This window comes from Rhinopithecus roxellana, chromosome 4 (genome assembly GCF_007565055.1).
Source record: "Rhinopithecus roxellana isolate Shanxi Qingling chromosome 4, ASM756505v1, whole genome shotgun sequence".
In the NCBI taxonomy this organism is placed as follows: Eukaryota; Metazoa; Chordata; class Mammalia; order Primates; family Cercopithecidae; genus Rhinopithecus; species Rhinopithecus roxellana.
Genome location: NC_044552.1, coordinates 135,531,082 through 135,553,410, shown reverse-complemented (window position 1 = coordinate 135,553,410; position 22,329 = coordinate 135,531,082). Strand labels below are relative to the sequence as shown.

The 22,329-nt window shown below is 37.2% G+C and overlaps 1 protein-coding gene across 1 annotated transcript in view; it reads right to left on the bottom strand.

Annotated features, from left to right (window-relative positions):
* The window catches only part of TTK (TTK protein kinase), a 45,805-nt gene that overhangs the window by 4,911 nt on the left and 18,565 nt on the right, over positions 1 to 22,329 (bottom strand). Inside the window, exons 12-17 of the mRNA XM_010388533.2 lie at positions 12,497 to 12,633; positions 10,978 to 11,104; positions 7,424 to 7,516; positions 2,377 to 2,534; positions 2,102 to 2,253; positions 920 to 1,044 (exon numbers count right to left, since the gene is read on the bottom strand). Coding sequence (XP_010386835.1) covers positions 920 to 1,044; positions 2,102 to 2,253; positions 2,377 to 2,534; positions 7,424 to 7,516; positions 10,978 to 11,104; positions 12,497 to 12,633 — 792 coding nt within the window. The remainder of the gene's footprint in view (positions 1 to 919; positions 1,045 to 2,101; positions 2,254 to 2,376; positions 2,535 to 7,423; positions 7,517 to 10,977; positions 11,105 to 12,496; positions 12,634 to 22,329) is intronic.

Sequence of the window (22,329 nt, the reverse complement as noted above, 5' to 3'; positions counted from 1 at the left end):
AATACATATTTTTTAAATAAGCCAACCAATATATAAACAAAAAGACCATCTAGCTTTGTCCCACAGTAGTCCTCTAAGTTTCTACAGCACGATATGCCAACCTTACAACAGCCTCATTTTCTTCTAAAATAAATGGTTTGCTTTAAACACAGAATATATCTACTTTAGGGCCTTGACATGGAAGATACTGTCAAGCTGATTTACAACTCATTGTTCTGCCATACTTTTGATATAAAGAGACATGACTCTCAAATAGGGCATGTTGTCCATCTATTCCTCCTAACAGAGTCTATTTTATTCCTGGGATTAAGGTGAACTCACATCAAAAATCTGTAAACACAGAACATATCATCTTGGCTCCAAGCATGAATATCTTTTAGATATACTTTTGTGCCATTGCTTTAGTTTTTATAGAACAACTTCATTAAGTTTGCTGTTGCAATATCTATTATAAAAATGTTGCTTATAATACTTATAGCATTTACAATATGAAGGCCCATTTAAGAATTTTTTTTTCCCAATTTCAGTGATAGGAAAAGGTCTGCTTCTCTAGAAGAGTAAAAATAATCTTACCTCACAGACAATGAAAAACATACAACTGCAACTCTCTCTTTGCTACAAGGAAACTCTGAGCCAAATTTTCAGGTCAATTTTTGATCATGACCAAGTGATTTTCAAGGAAGATATTACTGTTTCTCTATTTCAGCTATAGTAAAACCATTCAAAATTGCTGGGGATATTACCATTTGATCTTGACTTTCTAAGTTATAATGATCATGGTTTATATTTTTAAACCCATTCTTATTAAAAGACTTCAAATCCTTTAGAGATGATTAAAAATATAATACTCATTTGCAATATAATACCTCACAGGTGAAAAAAGAACTCTACTGTGAGATAACCAAATTAAAAGTCTTACCTGAGAATCTTTAATAATACTTGTTGTATCTGGTTGCATTTGGTTTGCGATCCCAAAATCGATTAGCTTTAGCATTCCATCAACTATCAGAAAGTTAGCTGGTTTAAGATCACTGTGAACAATGCCTTTAAAATAAAAATCCACTATAATATTAAACAATGCAAAACATCCTAAGGACCAAAAAATTCAGTCTACAGGTCAAGCTGTATTTATTCCTTCAATTAGTGAATCCAATTCGATATTAATTTTTTTATATATTCTGCAAACATTTACATAGCACTTGATCTGTGCCAGGCACTGTTCTAAGTTCGTTGTTTATACAGTACTGAATCATTTAATCTTCACAACAATGCTGAAGTATTATCATCATCCCCATTGTAAGGCAAGGAAGCTAAGGCAATGAGAGTTTAAGTAACTTGTACAAGGTCACACGGCCTAAGTGACAGTGCCATGAGTTGAAGCCAGACAGTCTGGCTTCAGAATCTATCCTCTTAACCACTGTGATTCACTGCCCACTAGAGAGCATCATCAATTATACTGCCAGACAGTAAGACCCTAATGCTCCTGACATCTCTACCCCTGTAGCCCTGATCTTGATCACTGGTGAATTATCTTTTAACCTATAGAAAGATGGATATAAGGAGGAGATAAATTACAATTAACTAAGATAACAGTATTAAGAACAAAAAAATATATAGGATAAGGTAAAGGCAGAGAAAAACCCTAAAAAGAACCAAGGACAAGTAAAAACCAACCCAGAAGGTAGGTCTAACAGTAAAAAACAAACAAAAAAAAACCTCTCATATAGGGCATACAACACAAAATGATTAGGAGAATGAGTAAAGTAAATATCTCATATTTTTTAGGATGCCTGAACCCCAAAGTCTTAGACCTGCTATAATCCAAGTATTTGGAGATAAGGATGACAGACTATGTTAATACTGAGAAAAATACATTTTGTATTACAGATGTGGGAACTTGAGTTCATGTCCTATATCCTTTGGGTTAACAGTGTTTTAAGAAATGGTTTTATTCCTTTATCTTTAAATAAACTTCTAATTATTTAGTTCATCTAGTTAAAGATACCAACAACCAATGTCTTAAAATTATAGGTATATTTCTCTAAGATGATACTATTAACAAATATTTTAACCTTACAAATATAAAAAAAACACTAAATACCATGTTGATGGATTGTGTGAACTGCCTCTAACATATTTTTCCAGTAACTCTTGCGTTCCCATGGATCAATGGATTTTTTCTTTTTAAGCCAACTATTAAGATCAATATTTCCACACTCCATTACCATGTAGATGTACTGGTCCGTGATTTCACTGCAATTAAACAAATAAAAACAACAAAACAATAAATGGCTAGGTTATATCAAGGTTTACTAAAGATTTACCTGAAGAACTATGGCAAAAAGTTTTCTTTTTAAATTTAAAAAGGATTCTTACTAATCATAAAGTCGGATGATCTTATCACTGTGTTGTTGTAGTTTATTCAAATAAGCTATTTCGTTCCGGTAACTATCAAGAGTTTGGTTATCTGCTTCTTCTAAGTTCACATATTTTATAGCATATATCTGTTTCTTTTCATTCAGCACCTGAAATACCTACACAGTAGAACAAAGAGAAGTTTAGAATGTACTATTTATACACTATCACACAATGATTCTAAATGTATTAGAATTTCAGGTTGAGAAAATTCTAAAGGAAATACTGACATGAACAACGAAAAGTTTCAGGCCTATTTTGAGTGTAGAAAGAAGAAAAATAATTCGAATAGCAGAGTAACAATCCATTCCCAGCGAACTATGATGATGGGCATTCAATAATTTAAAGGTATAAATCTAAAGTTTCTATATCAACATGTAAGAAAAGTTTAAATTTCATATATATAACAATCTGTTGGATGCCCTAACCAGGGAAACAGTATAAAGAAAAAGACATTCCAAAATGTTAAGGACAAGCCTGGTGCAGTCGTGTGTTCCTTTAAGCCCAACTACTCAGAAAGCTGAGGTGGGACAATTGCTTGAGCCCAGGAGTTTGAGTCCAGCCTCAGCAAGATAGTGAGACACTGTCTCAAGGAAAAAAAAAAAAAAAAAAGTTAAGGATGACTAAAGGCTATGATATAGAGTCAATTCAATTCACAGATGTTGTTTTCTCCATAGTGCCGGGACTTAGCAATTTCATTCATGTGATAGAAAATATTAAAAAATATATAATAATCATAAGCTATCAGTATATCCAGCTGTGAATAGTAGAGTAGGTCTGAATTTCAAAGTAAAGCTGGCAGGAACAAAATGTTCTTATATGTTGCCAGGATCTTTGAGATCAAAGTACAATTGCTCTGGCTATAAAGGATGGTCAATTCCTAAGTAACATTTATAGGACACATAACATTTTTAAACATAGAAAACAATGCAAATGTAGCTAACTTTCCACAAACATGCAACAAGGATGGTGCTTTTAAAACTCAATTCAAATACAAAATGCCTGTGTATATAAGAAAAATTATACTCATTTACCCCTTTTGACATATTTAAGTAAAAATTCATTTAACCTTGATTGCCCAGCAGATACTGGGAAGGAATAAGAAAAGAGTCCAAGTGTTTATGAGGTTGATGTGCTAAAACTGCACTAACAAGGAGAATTTATCAGGCCCCTCAGGTATAGCTTGCCTTTAAGTTTTAAGTATGAGACTCGAATGAAGTATTACTGGTTTTAGTTGGATACACAGCAAATTAGAGGGGGATGGGGCATAAGAGGGATAAGAAAATAACAATAAAACAGATAGGGATTTAAAAATAGCAGCATAAAGCCATTTTGTAAAAGGTAAATAGCCTCATTAACCCATGACCCTGAATCTGATGGCTAATATCTTATTTGTATGTTCTGGTAGTATATTTGTACAATGAAATAGCTTTGTATCATAAAAATAAAATTTAAAGATTAGAAAATATAGGACATAAAACTTAGGAAAGACTAGAAAGAAATAACTGTATTTGAGCTCCAGCTCCATCTTTATCAGCAACCTAACTGGGCAAGTTCCTTAGTCTCTCAAAAATCAAATGCTGTTAGTAGTACCTATGGCACAGGATTGGAAGGATGACTCAGATGACTGATGTCTACGGTGTGTTCTGCAGTGTGTCTGGAGTGAAGCAAATGTTAGCTACCATCACTGAAGACATTCAGGACAGAATAAAGTGGACATTTTAAAACATGCTAAAGTTTTCGGATATATATAAAAAAAAAAAAGTACAGGATACTAAAGCTATTTATGTAATAAGATCTTAAAATTAAGTAAACAAATGAAAACTTTTAAATTAACTTTTTACATGAATGAGTTTATTACTGTCCCCACTGTCCCTGTTCTGACAAAACTCTTGCAATCTGGTTTAGGTAAGCCTTATTTCAATTTCATAGAGATAGTGTCAGAATTATGATTTGTTAGTTTTATGGGAAGTTACCAGTGTCTTGACCATTCTCATTACCCCACGACTGTTCTAGATACTCTCAATAGCCTCCTTAAAAGTTGGTCACTGCCTAAACTCTGAAACAGGCAAAGCATAAATGGTATTAGTTTCATAAAGCATGTTACTTTCTTTGAGACGTTTGATTTTTTTCAACTCAATCATAATTAACTTAAATAATTTAGTTGAATTCAGAAAATATGGGCCAGCCATTGCTTTATCACTTGGCCCTTTACTTAAGCTTACACCTTCATTATACTCCAAGGAAAAAAATGTTAAAATGCCATTAAGACTACTCTACATTCTCTGAAAACATACCACTAAATAAATACCTCTATTAAGTGTCAGTACCTTGATATTACTGAAATATAGCCAAATAACAAATAAATAATAAATATTAACCAAGTAATTTTTATGAAAGCAACTAAATTAGGTAATTCAAATAGACTGATAAAATGAAATGTATAATGAAATCAATATTTATTGAAGAGTTGATACACATGGAAATGCACATACCTTATTTATTTATTTATTTATTTTGAGACAGAATCTCGCTCTGTCGCCCAGGCTGGAGTACAGTGGCACGATCTCGGCTCACTGCAAGCTCTGCCTCCCAGGTTCATGCCATTCTCCTGCCTCAGTCTCCCAAGTGGCTGGGACTACAGGCACCCGCCACTACACCCAGCTAATTTTTTTGTATTTTTAGTAGAGACGGGGTTTCACCCTATTAGCCAGGATGGTCTCGATCTCCTGACCTGTTGATCCGCCCGCCTCAGCCTCCCAAAGTGCTGGGATTACAAGTGTGAGCCACCACACCCAGCCATCCTTATTTTTAATAAGTTAATAAGACAGCCTTATGCAAGTCTAATTATTGTGAGATTAGGAAATTACAGTAAAACTTAAAATGAGTCCAACAGTTTTTGTTTAATGTGTCATCCTTAACAACTTATAATAGCAAAAGAGCTGAGGACAGACAGTTTACTCATTCAACTAATAAATTCAATCCCTATCTGTTCTAACTACTGTTCTGGATACTGGGGCTAGTATCACTGAGCAAATCAGAAAAACATCACTATCTTCATGGAGCTCACATTCAAGTGCAGGGGGACACAAACAACAAATCAAGTAAGTAAATTACAGAATGTGTTAGAAGGTAAGATACACAGAAAAACAAACCAGGCGGGGAATGGAGAACACTGGTGATTGAAAGGTGGGAGTTGCAGTTTTAGAGTGTGGGCAAGGAAGGCCTAACTCAGAAGACACATGATGATATCTAAAGGAAAACAGGATGTTATGTTAAAATAGGCCAGGAAGAACTGAAATAAGCTAACACAGAAAGACAAATACCTCATGTTCTCACTTATATGTGAAATCTAAAACAATTAAACTCATAGAGAAGAGCTCATACCACCTTTGACAATAGTGGTTACCAAAGGCTGGAGGTTGAGGGAAATGGGGAGATGTTGGTGAAGGGATACAAAGGCTCAGATAGGAGATACAAGTTTGATTTTTTTTCAGATGATTAGCATAGCATGCTGAAAATAATAATTGGATACTATACATTTCAATATTGCAGAGTCAACTGCTAATGTTCTCATCACACAAAAATATTGAAGTAATAGATGTTAATTTGCTTAATCATTTCACATTGTATTAAAAAAGCTAATACCACCCTGTACCCCATAAAAATATACAACTATAATTTGTCAATATACAATTTTAAAAAATAGACCAGGAGGGCAAGGACTGAGTCAATGAAATCCTTTAGAAGGCTATTAAAGTAATTTAGGTGAAAATATAAAAGTTGCCTTGACCGAAACAATAATGCTGGAGATGATGAGAAACAGATTCTGGAGATACTCTGCAGTAGAACCAACAAGATTTGCTGACTGGCTAGATGTGTGTATGAGAGTAAGAGGCACTAATTTTTTGGTAAATCAATTGGAAGAATGAAGCTGCCATGTACTGAAATGAGAAAAGCTATGGAGCAAGAGTTGTGTTTGGACATATTGTTTTAAATGCCTGGTAGACACTAAGAAGCGAAGTTGAATAGTCAAGTTGAATATACAAGTCTGCAATTCAAAGGAGAGGTATGAGCTGGACATACCAGTTGGAGAATTGTCGGCATATACATGGTATTTGAAACCACAAGACTGAAAGAGAACACCAACAGAATGAGTTTAAGAAAAAGATGAAAGAGGGTTGAGGACTAAGCCCTGGAGCACTGCTTCACTGAGATCAGGAACATGAGGAAGACAATAGGTATGGCCAGTTTGAGAAGAGAAAAACACAAACCAACTGTGGAAAAAAACCTTGATTGAGAAAAAAAAAATCAGTTGCCCCAAATGCTAAGTAATCCAAAATCTAAGCTAAGAATCAGATTGGGCAAAAAAAAAAATGGAGGTCATTAGTGGTCTTGATTACAGTTATTTTGGTGAGTGATGAAGGCAAAAGTCTAACGGAAGTAGATTTAATTGAATGACAATTAAAGATGGTAAATTTAGATAATGCTTAAGATGCCTTCAATCTAGAGATGTAAAATGATATAAATTTAGAACTCAGGTAAGTTTAGAAAATAATCTAATTCCAGAAATTCACTTGTTACTGAATTCTGTTTCTGAAATGAATAACTCAAAACAAAACAAAATCCATTAGCAAAAATCCTTGCTGAATGATTCTAAACATATTAGCAATTTACATCACATTCTGACTCAGAAATTTCTGATTCTTTTGTGATAATACATAGTGGTCATTCACTACCCCATGTCAATGTTTTTGTTATTAAAGAAGAAGTTTAGAAGCATAGGACATTGAAAGGAAAGGCAGGAGACTGGGAATAAGAAATCTAAAGAAGATATGTCACATGCGAGGCAGTGGGAAGAGAAGGGCAGGTGTTAAGATGGCTTTTTGGCTCAAGGGCAACATGGCCCCTAGAAGTTAAGGAAAAGCAGCCCTCACAGGTAAAAACACAAAAAAATAGAAAGTTTAAAATATTTTTATTTATTTCTTAAATATTTTAAGATACTTACCTTGCTTGAACCTCCACTTCCTATCTGCTTTAACATGGAATAAATTCTTCCTTTAACCGAAATGCATTCATTTGCTGAAGATGATGCTAAAACCTAAATAAGTAAAATACATAAATAAAAGTTCAATCAATATGCCTAAGAAACTAGCTTACATTTGGTACAGTCAACTGCTCCCCATTTTGAAATTATCTTAAATCTTAATTAGAAATGTTACAATATTTTTAAAAGGACTTGCTCTACTTAATCAAATAAAAAAAACCTTAAAAAATAATGCAGACAAACTTCTAAGATCTCCCCCTTTAACTGGTTTTGACTTAAAAACAAATTTCGAGGAGGAAAAAACCACTTAATATGCAATCTGCAAACTTATAAGCTTAAAAAAAAATAAAAACTAAAATATAAAATTATATTTTTCATTTTTCTTTTCTTTTTCCTTATACCTCTTTATTTACATATGTACACATACACACACATAATTATATCTGTATTTTTTTTTTTTTTTTGAGACAGGGTCTCATTCTGTTTCCCAGACTGGACTGCAGTGGCATGATCTCAGCTCACCGCACCCTCTGCCTCCCAGGCTCAAGCGATTCTCCTGCCTCAGCCTCCCAAGTAGCTGGGATTACAGGCATGCCACTACCATCTGGCTATGTATGTATTCTTCTTTCTCATTTAGCGTTATATTATAAAGGAAGCAATGTGCTAAGGTGCTAAGAGCTCCAGAGTCAATGAGACAAATGCAAATTTCAGCAATGTCCCTGACATGGTTTGGATCTGTCAGATTTCATGTCAAATTGTAATTCCCAATGTTGGAGGTGGGGCCTGGTGAGAGGTGACTGAATCATGGGGGTAGATTTCCCCCTCAGTGCTTCTCTGAGAGTTCTCAAGAGATCTGGTGGTTTAAAAGTATGTGGCACCTCCCCACAACTCTCTCTCTTCCTCCTGTTCCAGCCATGTGACATTTGCTCCCTTTCACCTTCTGCCACGATTGGAAAGTTTCCTGAGGCCTCCCCAGAATCCAAGCAGATTGCCAGCATCATGCCTACTGTACAGCCTGTGGAACCATTAGCCAGCTCAACCTCTTTTCTTTATAAATTACTCTCAGATATTTCTTTATAGCAGTGTGAGAACTCATTAATACAGCCCCGCACTTTGTGCTGAGTGATGTTCAAAAGTTACTTAATTTTTCAGAACCTCAGCAATCTTCCCCAGCAAACTTTCAGGTGATGTACTATACAACCTGCCCCATCATCCCTTCCCTTATACTAGAGGATCTCTCTGTGTACCTATAAATGCTTTGAACAGATGGAGTGCTGAGAGGACTTATTCTGAGCTGATAAAGAAGTTGAAACAAAAAGAGCTCCTGATTAGCTGATTAACCAAGTTGAAACAAGGTCTGAATAAACCTCAATTTAACTAAGGCCTGCTTTAGGTTCCAAATGGTAGAATATCTCATGTAATCTCCTATTTAAATAAAAAGTTAGTATTCTAATTTTTTCACCTATAGGATTGAGATACATTGTTGAGTCCATACATATTTCCTGTAACAAAGTATTGGGCTTCTAAACATTTATATGTTGTAATTTCATCGTTTCCCCACTCCTTCCTTTTGTGCCTCCTCTCTCTTCTTCCTTTCATATTTAAAACTGTGACCATTGCTGAGGGAAGAAAGCAGTTCAATGTCCTTTCCCCATGGCTGCTGACAGCTTTTAGAATAAAATAACTCTTATTTGTGATTCAACACTAATGTGAACTCCAGTTTCCTACACAGGACATTCCACATCCCCCTTAGTCTGCCCTACTCACTGTGGTTAGAGTTTCCAAAATGTAAATCGGATCATTTCACTTCCCTGCTTCAACCTCTTCCAAAGCTTTCCACCCTCTTAGGGTAAAACTTAAGGGCCCAGCAAATCTTGGGACTCACCCCTTCCCCTTCCTGAGCTCTAGCCACACTGTGGCCTCGTTTCAGTCCTCTCCTGACACTGGCCTCTTCTAGAAGGCTCCACCAAGCCCCTTCACTTGTCATCTGTGACTCGTCTTCTGGATTGCAACTCAAACAGGGCCTGACAGTAATAGCTAAATAAATGTGTTTTGAATCAATGCATGAACAAACTTGATCATTTTTCTTTTTCCTTTGTAATTTATTATATTGTTTCAATCCTCAAAACACTATCACCTCTTTCTAGTTAGTATCGACTGTCAGTTCATTGTTTTATCCATTATTCTTTCAAATTGCACAAATTATACATAACGCAAAATTTACCACTTTAACCATTTTTAGGTACAACTCAGTGCATTAAGTACATTCAGTATGTGATGATGAAAAAGTTCTGGAGATGGATGGTGGTGCAAATATCATCACTGAAACTCTATACCCATTAAACAGTAACTCCCCATTCCTCTTTTTCCCTTCCCTGATAACCATTGTTCTTATTCTGTCGACTAATTTTTTTATTAGTTGATTTTTATACTTAATTACTCATGGGTTTTTTTATTGTTTTATTTAAATAACAATTGCTGCTAATATTTCTGATTTACTAAGTGTCATGCTCTGTATTAGGAGTTACATATATATTAACTAATTTAATCTTCATCACCATCCTAGCAGACAGTTAGCTTTATTAATTTTATAGATGATGAAATGGGCACAGAAAGTTTAGGTAACTTGCAAAAGATCACACAGATGGTAAGTAGTGAGGCCAAGATTCATGCCCAGTGTCTCCAAGGCCCACGTTTTCTAACAGTATTCAGCTGCCTCTAGGACAGTTATTAGAAACCAACTTTTGCCTCATCAGCAAAAAAATCTTTCCTCTTAATTTACAGTTATTAGTATAATACATTCTAGCAGTACCTCATATTGCTATTCTGATATTTTTGAAAATTTACATTTCCAAATGAATTGTATACTAACAAACAAAATGAAGCTGCTCACTAGCAGCTGACAAAACACAACAAAAAGTAACCTCGGCCAGGCGCAGTGGCTCATGCCTGTAATCCCAGAACTTTGGGAGGCTGAGGCGGGCGGGACAGCTTGAGGCCACGAGTTCGAGACCAGCCTGAGCAACATGGTGAAACCCTGTCTCTAATAAAAATACAAAAATTAGCCAGGTGTGGTGATGCGTGCCTGTAATCTCAGCTACTCAGGAGCCTAAGGCACGTGAATCGCTTGAACCTGGGAAGCAGAGGTTGTAGTGAGCAGAGATCGCGCCACTGCACTCTAGCCTGGGCAACAGAGCGAGACTCTGTCTCAAAAAAAACAAATAAATAAAAATAAAAAATAAAAGGTAGCCTTGATTATAAGGGAAATTTTATCCAGCTATTCAAACTGGATTCTTTGGCCTAGTTAATAAGAGTAACTTCATCAGCTTCTTCAATAATGAACCTCTCAAAGCCACAAGGCACACTCTTATCAGGACAGCAGGAAAGTTTTGTCTAGTGGAAATGCGAACGGCCAAGTTCTTAAGACCTTTCCTGATAACTAGATGCTATAAAAATAAAAGCTGTAAAACTGATTGTATCTTAACATATACCATCATATATAAAGCTTATCGAACCTGTAAATTTTGAAGTGGAGTAGCACGTATTTGGTGCTGTTGCTGCTGGAAACAGGCAGGTTGGCCATAAGGTGTTGACAACTGACAAGCAGGTGGAAAGCCATTCTTTACAACTGGAGTTCTAAAACTAGGAAATATATATATTTTTTATTTAAAACATTACAATTTAATAAATAAGATTCTGATTGTTTTCAAGTATTTTAAAAGGCTGATATAAACCTAAAAGTGCTACATCAAACAGAACCCAACTCAGTTTACGTGATATAGCTGACATTTATTCCAGATATGCCACCACCGGATATTTAATTTTGGGGAATTCTTTCTGAAAATAAATATTTGTATGCAGACAAGAAATCTTTGTCTGTAAAATAAAAAAGATGGCATTTAAAATACAAAGTAGTTAGAGTTATTTTATACGTATTTAGCAAACGTCAGCTTATGGCTGACTTTTTTTTTAAACGTCAGCTTTTCAGTGTTTTTTTAAACAGTAATGTTCTATAATGGCTTGCTAGAAACATCAGAAAGCCAGTTACGTCAGAGGAGTTTGGCCTTTGAGCTTAAATCTGTCCAGCATACATTTGTGCTTTGTTTGCCTTGTTTGCTATTAATATATCCTCAACACCTAGAACAATGCTTGGCACGAAAGAGCTCCACAAATATTTGTTAACAATAATTAACTTAATGTCACAAGAAATATCTATTATTGCTATTTTAGTTAGCAATCATTCTTTAAAATATTCTACATATAATAAAACGAGGCAATATATAGTAAAACTATATTAAGTAGGTAAGAGGCTGGGTTATAAAATCTTTAAGGCCAGTTCTAATTAAGATCAAGATTACATTATGAAAATGAAACGCAAAAGATGACATGGATTTAAGCTATCCCCTAAGACATTAAAGATATAGCCACTGGTTGATGGTTGCAATGTTCCACACCCCTTTATTTCCTTTCTTTGAAATGTCATTCATTTTTTTTGTAGTATCCCTTGTGTTCCCTGTCAGTCAGCACACCCATCATCGAACTTCTTCACTTATCCATCATTCCTATCCACTCAAGTACTACACCCTTGAATATCCCCAGAACTACATGAACTGTAGCAACCAATCTCTTCCAGAAGCTATCACTTTCCAATTACCACCACTCACGTGAAAAAATTCATCTACTCTTTATCAGCTCTAAGAATACTAACCTTTAAAATCTCTCTCTCAATAGAGAGATATCTGTATGGCAATACATGATTATCAAGACGTTTTACATCCTTAGAATATTTATAGGTTGTAGGTACAGATTACAATATGACAGAAACTACATTCACAACAATCCTTAAAGATATGCATTATTGCAACCACTTTCCCCTTTCCATTTTATAGATGAAAACAATGATGCTGAGAAAATAATATGAAGTTGGAAAGTCTTTAAAGAGTAGGATTTAATCCCAGATTTATTTGGCCCAGAAGCACATGTTAACTCTATCATACCACCCTGCCAATCAAGCAAGGGGCCAAAAGTAATTACCAGCTCATGTAATCATCCAAGGTATTGCTGCTTGGTGTCTTACAAATAGATTTTGGGTCAAACCATTTAGATGCTGACATTGGCGGTGAGTGTTTTGAAACTGAAAAGACAGGTTGCTCAAAAGTGGTGTGTTTCTGCTAAAACAAAATAAGGAACACTATGATTTAGAGTTTTTAAATTAGTTGCCTATTCACTAGTTTTTACAAATATTATAACTTTTAAAATAAAACAATAACATATGATATACAAAAACATACTAAAAGAGGTAGGCATATATATATATACATTTTAGACTTTCAATAATTTTTTTAGTGTAGTTATTTTACTCCAAATTCTTAAGCCCAGTACATTCTGCTCAAACTGATGGCAAGTACAGGGAAGGCACACAAAATTGTTTAAAACAGAATTCAACATTCTCCTCTATCAGAGCTATTATAACAGGTATTAAATTCTTATAATCTAAAATAGTTGTCTGTGTTTCTGAAAATCAGCCTTTCTTTAATCAAAAAAACTCTATTCCCTTCTCCTCAAATGCAGCAGAATACTAATTACTTAGCAAAATGTGGAATGACAAATGCCTATATTGTGTCTGCCATAAGAGACAGAATCTGCAGAAATTCTTTTTCCAAAAGCATTGTTGTAAAAAAAAAAAAAAAAAAAAAAAAAAAGAACCTGTAGGATTCATCCCGTACAAACACCAGTGATGAAAGAACATTCGCTGCAGCAGAGATCAGCAAATTACAGCCTACAGACTCAGGCCGAATGTGGCCTGCTGCCTGCCTATTTTTGTAAACAAAGTTTTATTAGAACATGGCTATGCCAATTTGTTTACATATTGTCTATTGCTTTTATTTTCATGCTCTAATGGCAGAGGTGAAAAGCTACAACAGAGCCCTTCTAGCCTGCAAAGCCTGATAACCCCTTTATAGAAAGTTTGCTATAACCCCTGCTGTAGCACATCTCAATTAAATAGAGAACCAAGTTTTGCTTGAATACTTTTAGTAACTAAGCATCACTAGTCTACAGAGGTTCACTTCAATTTTGGGACAGCTTTAGTTATTAGAAAATATTTGCAGATAATTTGGATTAAATTGGTTTATCTATTATAATTTCAACACACTGGTCCTCATTACGCACTTGAGAATTACAGTGGCTAAATCTATCCTACTTTCTACATTTCAGTCTTGGCCAAGAAATTTTTTTTCCAGGATAAATTTTCCCTCTTATTTAAGACTTCGTGGGTCTATGCTCACGTGCAAGCACGCACATATTTTAGGATTAGTGGTAAAGATGTTACTGAGGAACTGCTGTAGTAAGATTAATGAACAAGGAAAACGAAAAAGATCATGATCATAGAATGGAATGTTTGCATTTGCGATTTTAGAGGTCAGAATTGAGGATATAAGGAGTGGGTGGCTAAAGTAAAATTAAGGAAATTGTCATGAGATAGGAAGAAATTAGAAAAATGAAGGCCAGCTGTAGGACTGGTAATAAACAGGAGTGTAGAAGCCAACAAAAACATTGACAGTTGTTGGGATCTGGTTGATCCAGAGCCTAATATCTTCAAGGAATGATGGGGAGTCACCAGGACTTTCAGAGATTGAGAGTAAGTAAAAAGCATCAAAAGAACAGACCTTTACAAGAAAGAGGAAGAAATGGTCTGGACACAGAACAGAAAGCACATAGCCATTTGGTAAGTGAGATGTGAGACAAAAACATTCCTCCCTTGAAGAGACTGCTGGACAAGCAGTATCCACAAGAAACTGCCCAGATTCTATACTTTCTTTTTATGTGTACTATCCAATGGTTTTTAGTTGTGCAGTGGTTCACAGCTGTGCAACCATCACCACTATCCAATTTTAGAATATTTTCATCTTCTAAAAAGAAACCTCATACCCATTAGTAATCATTCCCCAGTCCCCACTGCTCCCGGCCCCTCGCAACCACGAATCTACTTTCCACCTCTATGGATTTGCCTATTCTGACGATTTTATCTAAATGGGATCATTAAATATATGGTCTTTTGTGGTGAGCTTCTTTCACTTAGCATATTGTAAATGTTAACTTATGTTGTAACAGGTACTAACTAGTACTTCATTACTGTTCATTGTTGATTAACATTCCATTATATGGATGCACCAGATTTTGTTTATCCATTTATTGGTTGGATATTTTGTTATTTCCACTTTTTGGCAATTATGAAAATGTTACTATGAATATTTATGTACAAATATTTGTGTGGATGTATATTTTCAATTCTCTTAACTACAAACCTAGGAGTGGAATTACTGGATCATATAAAGCTATGTTTAACCTTTTGAAGAACTCCCAGACTGTTATCCAAAGTGACTGCACCATTTTACATTTCCACTAGCAGCATATGAAGCATCTAAAATTCTCCACATCCTCACCAACACTTGTTATTGTCTCTTTAATTAAAGCCATCCTAGTGGGTGTGAAGTAGTATCTAATTATGTTTTTTTTTTCTTTTTTTTTTTCTTTTTTTTTTTATTATACTTTAAGTTCTAGAGTACATGTGCATAACGTGCAGGTTTGTTACATATGTATACTTATGCCATGTTGGTGTGCTGCACCCATCAACTCGTCAGCACCCATCAATTCATCATTTATATCATGTATGACTCCCCACTGCAATCCCTCCCTCCTCCCCCTTCCCCATGATAGGCCCCAGTGTGTGATGTTCCCCTTCCCGAGTCCAAGTGATCTCATTGTTCAGTTCCCACCTATGAGTGAGAACATGCGGTGTTTGGTTTTCTCGTCTTGTGATAGTTTGCTAAGAATGATGGTTTCCAGCTGCATCCATGTCCCTACAAAGGACGCAAACTCATCCTTTTTTATGGCTGCATAGTATTCCATGGTGTATATGTGCCACATTTTCTTAATCCAGTCTGTCACAGATGGACATTTGGGTTGATTCCAAGTCTTTGCTATTGTGAATAGTGCTGCAATAAACATACGTGTACATGTGTCTTTGTAGTAGAATAATTTATAATCCTTTGGGTATATACCCAGTAGTGGGATGGCTGGGTCATATGGTACATCTAGTTCTAGATCCTTGAGGAATTGCCATACTGTTTTCCATAACGGTTGAACTAGTTTACAATCCCACCAACAGTGTAAAAGTGTTCCTATTTCTGCACATCCTCTCCAACAACTGTTGTTTCCTGACTTCTTAATGATTGCCACTCTAACTGGGGTGAGATGGTATCTCATTGTGGTTTTGATTTGCATTTCTCTGATGGCGAGTGATGATGAGCATTTTTTCATGTGTCTGTTGGCTGTATGAATGTCTTCTTTTGAGAAATGTCTGTTCATATCCTTTCCCCACTTTTTGATGCGGTTGTTTGTTTTTTTCTTGTATATTTGTTTGAGTTCTTTGTAGATTCTGGATATTAGCCCTTTGTCAGATGAGTAGGTTGCAAAAATTTTCTCCCATTCTGTAGGTTGCCTGTTCACTCTGATGGTAGTTTCTTTTGCTGTGCAGAAGCTCTTTAGTTTAATTAGATCCCATTTGTCAATTTTGGCTTTTGCTGCCGTTGCTTTTGGTGTTTTAGACATGAAGTCCTTGCCCATGCCTATGTCCTGAATGGTACTACCTAGGTTTTCTTCTAGGGTTTTTATGGTATTAGGTCTGACATTTAAGTCTCTAATCAATCTTGAATTAATCTTCGTATAAGGAGTAAGGAAAGGATCCAGTTTCCGCTTTCTACTTATGGCTAGCCAATTTTCCCAGCACCATTTATTAAACAGGGAATCCTTTCCCCATTTCTTGTTTCTCTCAGGTTTGTCAAAGATCAGATGGCTGTAGATGTGTGGTATTATTTCTGAGGACTCTGTTCTGTTCCATTGGTCTATATCTCTGTTTTGGTACCAGTACCATGCTGTTTTGGTTACTGTAGCCTTGTAGTATAGTTTGAAGTCAGGTAGCGTGATGCCTCCAGCTTTGTTCTTTTGACTTAGGATTGTCTTGGCAATGCGGGCTCTTTTTTGGTTCCATATGAACTTTAAAGCAGTTTTTTCCAATTCTGTGAAGAAACTCATTGGTAGCTTGATGGGGATGGCATTGAATCTAGAAATAACCTTGGGCAGTATGGCCATTTTCACGATATTGATTCTTCCTATCCATGAGCATGGTATGTTCTTCCAATTGTTTGTGTCCTCTTTGATTTCACTGAGCAGTGGTTTGTAGTTCTCCTTGAAGAGGTCCTTGACATCCCTTGTAAGTTGGATTCCTAGGTATTTTATTCTCTTTGAAGCAATTGTGAATGGAAGTTCATTCCTGATTTGGCTCTCTGCTTGTCTGTTACTGGTGTATAAGAATGCTTGTGATTTTTGCACATTAATTTTGTATCCTGAGACTTTGCTGAAGTTGCTTATCAGCTTAAGGAGATTTTGGGCTGAGACGATGGGGTTTTCTAAATATTCAATCATGTCATCTGCAAACAGGGACAATTTGACTTTTTCTTTTCCTAACTGGATACCCTTGATTTCTTTCTCTTGCCTGATTGCCCTAGTCAGAACTTCCAACACTATGTTGAATAGGAGTGGTGAGAGAGGGCATCCCTGTCTTGTGCCAGTTTTCAAAGGGAAGTTTTCCAGTTTTTGCCCATTCAGTATGATATTGGCTGTGGGTTTGTCATAAACAGCTCTTATTATTTTGAGGTACGTTCCATCAATACCGAATTTATTGAGCGTTTTTAGCATGAAGGGCTGTTGAATTTTGTCAAAAGCCTTTTCTGCATCTATTGAGATAATCATGTGGTTCTTGTCTTTGGTTCTGTTTATATGCTGGATTACGTTTATTGATTTGCGAATGTTGAACCAGCCTTGCATCCCAGGGATGAAGCCCACTTGATCATGGTGGATAAGCTTTTTGATGTGCTGCTGAATCAGGTTTGCCAGTATTTTATTGAGGATTTTTGCATCGATGTTCATCAGGGATATTGGTCTAAAATTCTCTTTGTTTGTTGTGTCTCTGCCAGGCTTTGGTATCAGGATGATGTTGGACTCATAAAATGAGTTAGGGAGGATTCCCTCTTTTTCTATTGATTGGAATAGTTTCAGAAGGAATGGTACCAGCTCCTCCTTGTACCTCTGGTACAATTCAGCTGTGAATCCGTCTGGTCCTGGACTTTTTTTGATGGGTAGGCTATTAATTGTTGCCTCAATTTCAGAGCCTGCTATTGGTCTATTCAGGGATTCAACTTCTTCCTGGTTTAGTCTTGGGAGAGGGTAAGTGTCCAGGAAATTATCCATTTCTTCTAGATTTTCTAGTTGATTTGCGTAGAGGCGTTTAGAGTATTCTCTGATGGTTGTTTGTATTTCTGTGGGGTCGGTGGTGATATCCCCTTTATCATTTTTTATTGCATCTATTTGATTCCTCTCTCTTTTCTTCTTTATTAGTCTTGCTAGCAGTCTGTCAATTTTGTTGATCTTTTCAAAAAACCAACTCCTGGATTCATTGATTTTTTTGGAGGGTTTTTTGTGTCTCTATCTCCTTCAGTTCTGCTCTGATCTTAGTTATTTCTTGCCTTCTGCTAGCTTTTGAATGTGTTTGCTCTTGCTTCTCTAGTTCTTCTAATTGTGATGTTAGAGTGTCCATTTTAGATCTTTCCTGCTTTCTCTTGTGGGCATTTAGTGCTATAAATTTCCCTCTACACACTGCTTTAAATGTGTCCCAGAGATTCTGGTATGTTGTATCTTTGTTCTCATTGGTTTCAAAGAACATCTTTATTTCTGCCTTCATTTCGTTATGTACCCAGTAGTCATTCAGGAGCAGGTTGTTCAGTTTCCATGTAGTTGAGCGGTTTTGAATGAGTTTCTTAGTCCTGAGTTGTAGTTTGATTGCACTCTGGTCTGAGAGACAGTTTGTTATAATTTCTGTTCTTGTACATTTGCTGAGGAGTGCTTTACTTCCAATTATGTGGTCAATTTTGGAATAAGTGCGATGTGGTGCTGAAAAGAATGTATATTCTGTTGATTTAGGGTGGAGAGTTCTGTAGATGTCTATTAGGTCCGCTTGGTGCAGAGATGAGTTCAATTCCTGGATATCCTTGTTAACTTTGTCTCGTTGATCTGTCTAATGTTGACAGTGGAGCGTTGAAGTCTCCCATTATTATTGTATGGGAGTCTAAGTCTCTTTGTAAGTCTCTAAGGACTTGCTTTATGAATCTGGGTGCTCCTGTGTTGGGTGCATATATATTTAGGATAGTTAGCTCTTCCTGATGAATTGATCCCTTTAACATTATGTAATGGCCTTGTCTCTTTTGATCTTTGATGGTTTAAAGTCTGTTTTATCAGAGACTAGGATTGCAACCCCTGCTTTTTTTTGTTTTCCATTTGCTTGGTAGATCTTCCTCCATCCCTTTATTTTGAGCCTATGTATGTCTCTGCATGTGAGATGGGTCTCCTGAATACAGCAGACTGATGGGTCTTGACTCTTTATCCAGTTTGCCAGTCTGTGTCTTTTAATTGGACCATTTAGCCCATTTACATTTAAGGTTAATATTGTTATGTGTGAACTTGATCCTGCCATTATGATATTAACTGGTTATTTTGCTCGTTAGTTGATGCAGTTTCTTCCTAGCCTCGATGGTCTTTACATTTTGGCATGTTTTTGCAATGGCTGGTACTGGTTGTTCCTTTCCATGTTTAGGGCTTCCTTCAGGGTCTCTTGTAAGGCAGGCCTGGTGGTGACAAAATCTCTAAGCATTTGCTTATCTGTAAAGGATTTTATTTCTCCTTCACTTATGAAACTTAGTTTGGCTGGATATGCAATTCTGGGTTTAAAATTCTTTGCTTTAAGAACGTTGAATATTGGCCCCCACTCTCTTCTGGCTTGTAGAGTTTCTGCCGAGAGATCTGCTGTTAGTCTGATGGGCTTCCCTTTGTGGGTAACCCGAGCTTTCTCTCTGGCTGCCCTTAAGATTTTTTCCTTCATTTCAACTTTGGTGAATCTGGCAATTATGTGTCTTGGAGTTGCTCTTCTGGAGGAGTATCTTTGTGGCGTTCTCTGTATTTCCTGAATTTGAATGTTGTCCTGCCCTACTAGGTTGGGGAAGTTCTCCTGGATGATATCCTGAAGAGTGTTTTCCAACTTGGTTCCATTTTCCCCCTCACTTTCAGGCACCCCAATCAGACGTAGATTTGGTCTTTTTACGTAATCCCATACTTCTTGCAGGCTTTGCTCATTTCTTTTTCTTCTTTTTTCTTTTGGTTTCTCTTCTCGCTTCATTTCATTCATTTGATCCTCAATCGCTGATACTCTTTCTTCCAGTTGATCAAGTCGGTTACTGAAGCTTGTGCATTTGTCACGTATTTCTCGTGTCTTGGTTTTCATCTCTGTCATTTCGTTTATGACCTTCTCTGCATTAATTAGTCTAGCTGTCAATTCTTCCACTCTTTTTTCAAGATTTTTAGTTTCTTTGCGCTGGGTACGTAATTCCTCCTTTAGCTCTCAGAAGTTTGATGGACTGAAGCCTTCTTCTCTCATCTCGTCAAAGTCATTCTCTGACCAGCTTTGATCCGTTGCTGGCGATGGGCTGCGCTCCTTTGCAGGGGGAGATGCGCTCTTATTTTTTGAATTTCCAGATTTTCTGCCCCACTTTTTCCCCATCTTTGTGGTTTTATCTGTCTCTGGTCTTTGATGATGGTGACGTACTGATGGGGTTTTGGTATAGGTGTCCTTCCTGTTTGATAGTTTTCCTTCTGACAGTCAGGACCCTCAGCTATAGGTCTGTTGGAGATTGCTTGAGGTCCACTCCTGACCCTGTTTGCCTGGGTATCAGCAGCAGAGGTTGCAGAAGATAGAATAGTGCTGAACAGCGAGTGTACCTGTCTGATTCTTCCTTTGGAAGCTTCCTCTCAGGGGTGTACTCCACTCTGTGAGGTGTGGGGTGTCAGACTGCCCCTAGTGGGGGATGTCTCTCAGCTAGGCTACTCAGGGGTCAGGGACCCATCTGAGCAGGCAGTCTGTCCGTTCTCAGATCTCAACCTCCGCGTTGGGAGATCCACGGCTCTCCCCAAAGCTGTCAGACAGAGTCGTTCGAGTCTGCACAGGCCCCCGCTGCTTCCCCTGTTGGTCTTCAGCTGTGCACTGTCCCCAGAGGTGGAGTCTACAGAGACAGGCAGGCTTCCTTGAGCTACTGTGAGCTCCACCCAGTTCGAGCTTCCCAGCGGCTTTGTTTACCTACTTAATCCTCAGCAATGGCGGGCGCCCCTCCCCCAGCCTCGCTGCTGCCTTGCGGTTAGATCGCCGCAGACTGCTGTGTTAGCAATGAGGGAGGCTCCGTGGGCGTGGGACCCTCCCGGCCAGGTGTGGGGTATATTCTCCTGGTGTGCCTGTTTGCTTAAAGCGCAGTATTGGGGTGGGAGTTACCCGATTTTCCAGGTGTTGTGTGTCTCAGTTCCCCTGGCTAGGAAAAGGGATTCCCTTCCCCCTTGCGCTTCCAGGTGAGGCGATGCCTCGCCCTGCTTCAGCTCTCGCTGGTCAGGCTGCAGCAGCTGACCAGCACCGATTGTCCGGCACTCCCTAGTGACATGACCCCAGTACCTCAGTTGAAAATGCAGAAATCACCGGTCTTCTGTGTCGCTCGCGCTGGGAGTTGGAGACTGGAGCTGTTCCTATTCGGCCATCTTGCTCCACCCCCCCCAATTATGGTTTTGATTTGCATTTCTTTAATGATCCATACGGTTTTCAGTTCCCTTACAATCCTATTAATGTACAGTTTTCAAATAGAAAAAAAAGAGGAGATGCTTGTTTGATACAATCTATGACTCAACCTGTCAGGAACCTTATCATCCAGCATTTGTTATCTATATCTACTATTTAAAGATCTTACTAAGACAATATTTACCTTTCTCACTTTTATTTTCTCATGAGTATATACAGGAGTTTTCTAGAGACCATATGACATGTAATAATGAAATACATTGAATGCAAAAGCAGACCTAAGAATCCAGTCTTCTGTTAAGCCAACTGTTAGATATGCAAAAACTGTAAAACAATGCTACTCTTCTCACTGTAGATCTTTTGTTTCAGAAAATACCTGTTTTTCAGAATAGTGCATTTATATTCACATGAGTTTATCAGTAATTTTTTTTTTTTTTTTTTTTTTTTTTTTGAGACGGAGTCTTGCTCTGTCGCCTAGGCTGGAGTGCAGTGACACGATCTCTGCTCACTGCAAGCTCTGCCTCCCGGGTTCAAGCCATTCTCCTGCCTCAGCCTCCCGAGTATGTTGGGACTACAGGCGCCCACCACGACGCCTGGCTAATTCTTTGTATTTTTAGTAGACACGGGGTTTCACCATATTAGCCAGGATGATCTTGATCTCCTGACCTCGTGATCCACCCACCTTGGCCTCCCAAAGTGCTGGGATTACAGGCATGAGCCACCGTCCTGGCCCTCACTTATTTTTAATTAATTAACAAACATTTTTAAAATTTCTTGGTTTTACATCCTAATATAGTAAATAGAGATAAATATAATCAACATAAAGAAAAGCTCTTTAGGAGCATTGATAATTAAGAATATAAAAGACCAAATGTTCGAGAACCACTGAATTAACAAAGCCTTTACTGTATTTACTACAAGTCACTGAAAAGAAATGGTAAGGAAACTATGGCCATGAACTGCAGCTATAGCTCTCTAGTATCCTACTTGATCCTTCCTTCTGAAAAGCCACCAGGAATGATCATTCAGTATGGTACAAATTCATGTACATTGTCTAGGCTATATTTTCCTATTTTTATCAATGAGTATGACCATAGGAAACTGTTAAGTGCTTGGGACAGCACTGTGCTAGTTCAGAGAT